At 36.9% G+C, this 2,567-nt stretch overlaps 1 protein-coding gene across 1 annotated transcript; it reads left to right on the top strand.

Moving 5' to 3' along the window:
* The first annotated feature begins 971 nt into the window (after positions 1-971).
* dharma lies at positions 972-2,486 on the top strand. Its single transcript, XM_066660735.1, has 3 exons — positions 972-1,547; positions 1,960-2,129; positions 2,367-2,486. The coding sequence occupies exons 1-3, from the start codon at positions 1,238-1,240 to the stop codon at positions 2,442-2,444; spliced, it is 558 nt and encodes a 185-aa protein (XP_066516832.1). The 5' UTR covers positions 972-1,237; the 3' UTR covers positions 2,445-2,486.
* Positions 2,487-2,567: the final 81 nt, after the last annotated feature.

Below are 2,567 nucleotides of genomic sequence, written 5' to 3' on the forward strand. Positions count from 1 at the left end.
CCCATTTCAGAGGCCACTGTATTTCATTCATTAAATATAATAAGCAACAAGTATCTGGTTTAAATGTCCTGAAATCATCAGAGACTTTCTCTTCAGAGAAAACGGATTTAAAAGGAACGTGTGAGAACTTAAGCACTTCTCTGTGATCAGAAACAGTGGTCCACTTTAATGTGAGGGACTTCAGAGAACTGCAGTTTCTCCTCAGCTCACTTTAACGCTTTGAACACGGACATCAAGGAGCGACACAAAGATCATCAGAGACTGAAACGAAACAAATCAGAACTGATCTCGTATTCACTAAATCTGTAAAATCATTCTTGAATTAATTTACATTGAATATATTTCTACATTAAAGTGTTTAATAAAATCAAAAGTGTTAGATTTGTGTATTTATTATAGTTTCTTATAAACTCCACTTTTAATTAAAGTTATATTAAAATGTGCTTGTAATCTGCTGATGTTAATAGAACAAGTCCATTACTGAGTGAAAACCGACATTTTTAGTTATAATCATACACAGGATAAGATGTACAATATCCTATGGCAATCCATTAGAGCTTCACATGATAAGCTCAACATTTACTTTCATTTACTGATTTAATAAGATCTATAAACAGATGATCAGTGTCCTAAAGAAAGCACCCCCAACCCCTTATTATTACTTCCACTGGCCTTCAATAGTTTGAGTTCACGAAGTCATTCAAAAGTAATTCTATGAAATTTAAAAATATCTTTGAGTGGAAATTAGGCACCAGGACATATTTTTAAATCAACATTTCCTTTTATTTTAGTGATAATTTTTTATTTATTAAATTAATGATTTTCTGTTTCAATAATACTGAAGTTATTCTGTACTTATTTGAAAGATCTTTCCCCCTCGTTCCAAACCTTAATATAAACTCCTAAACTGTGTTTTCCGTTCATCATAAAAGTATCAAAGTAATCAAAACGCTGAGGGACAAAGAGTATCTTCTTCTTTGTAGTGTTAGGTCAAAAAGAGAAGGGCCTTTGAACGAGATGTGTTCTTCCACCTTGGACACTGGAGGTGTTAATGGACCATTAATGTCGTTATTAACTCCATAATCAACCTGGATTTGGTTTGAAGTTAAGATGGCGGAGAGAATAAATGCCAAGTTTGTGGGGATAGTGTTCATTTCGGAGAGAGAAGAGCTGAGGAGGGTTACCAGCGAACAAGAAGAACATCTTTACAAAAGTAGTGCTTGACGTAGAGAAGAACATGGATGCCTCCAAGTTCTCCAACTTCAGCATCGACTACATCCTCGGAGAAAACAGTGGCGCTAACACACACCCAGCGGAGGGTGCCGGAGCCCCCCAGGTCTTCAGAGGAGAATACAGCGAGGTCGACATGCTGCCACCGGGCGGGTTTAACCCTCAGGTCTCGGTGATGGGTCTTCACTCTCAGTGTCCGGGCGTTTACGACTCTACGCCACTTTACAGCACCTTCCCATGCTGTGGACCAGTCACCTACTACCAGGCCTTCAACATGAGCTACTGCTCCCCAGAGCGCTGGATTCACCACCACACCGGTAAGAGACACTATTCTAAACACTCCACACAGACACAGTGTTACTTTTTTCACAGTATATTAAATTAAGCACACAAACATAGCTGCATTAAAATGTGTAAAGGACATTTACATTGTAGATGTGTACTTGTTTTTAAATGGGCATCAATTCAACAGTTGCTGGTTATTTGCTAAAAATTTTGCTGACATTTTAAAAGTGTCCTTGTATGTTTACAAACAAACATTTTATATATGGGATAGAGAGAGAGAGAGAGAGAGAGAGAGAGAGAGAGAGAGAAGCCATATGTAAAAGCTGTTTTGGTTAGCTATATGTTGTGTAAAAAAAAAAAAGTGTATCCAAACTCGTGCATACAACAATAAAATGTTAATGTATTTTATTCATGCAATTTATTTATTTTGTTTACTTCACACAGATTGTGACAGAGATGAAGCTCAGCAGAGACAAAGGAACAGGATAAGAACGGTGTTCACGGAGAATCAGATGAAGCAGTTGGATCAACTTTTCTCCATCACAGAGTATCCAAGTGTACAGGACAGAGCACAGCTCGCCAAAGCCACTGGACTCAGTGAGGAAACTGTCCGGGTGAGAATAATAAATACCGTTTTATAATTTTTATTATTAATAGAATTGATTTAGAGGCTAACTCAGTAATGTTGTTTAATGTTTCATTGACCTATACATGTTCATAAAAATATGACTGCAATCTGATTACACTTACTTTCTAAGGTGGCAACCCACTTGAATTATTTAATACAGATTACGTATAGTCTCATACAAATTCTTGGAATACAGCACTCAAAATCTTGTTTTCTCTTTTAGGTGTGGTTCAAAAATCGTCGTGCCCGGAGGAAAAGACAGAAGCCTACCCCTGTCCCTCACCAAGCTGACCTTGTGTAATCTCATGCTTGAATTTACAGAATAAAATTTGATTAAAACTGCAGCTCTAGTTTGATGTGTTTATTTAATCATGCTCTTTTTCTAATTAAAAAAAGACAGGGCAAATATGTACGAAACACCAAA

The sequence above is a fragment of the Hoplias malabaricus genome, chromosome 1 (genome assembly GCF_029633855.1).
Source record: "Hoplias malabaricus isolate fHopMal1 chromosome 1, fHopMal1.hap1, whole genome shotgun sequence".
Lineage (NCBI taxonomy): Eukaryota > Metazoa > Chordata > Actinopteri > Characiformes > Erythrinidae > Hoplias > Hoplias malabaricus.

Coding starts and splice junctions, on each gene's coding strand:
- dharma (XM_066660735.1), top strand. CDS start 1,238: ATGGATGCCTCCAAGTTCTCCAACTTCAGCATCGACTACATCCTCGGA. Junction 1,548..1,959: donor CTGGATTCACCACCACACCG/GTAAGAGACACT, acceptor TACTTCACACAG/ATTGTGACAGAGATGAAGCT. Junction 2,130..2,366: donor TCAGTGAGGAAACTGTCCGG/GTGAGAATAATA, acceptor TTTCTCTTTTAG/GTGTGGTTCAAAAATCGTCG.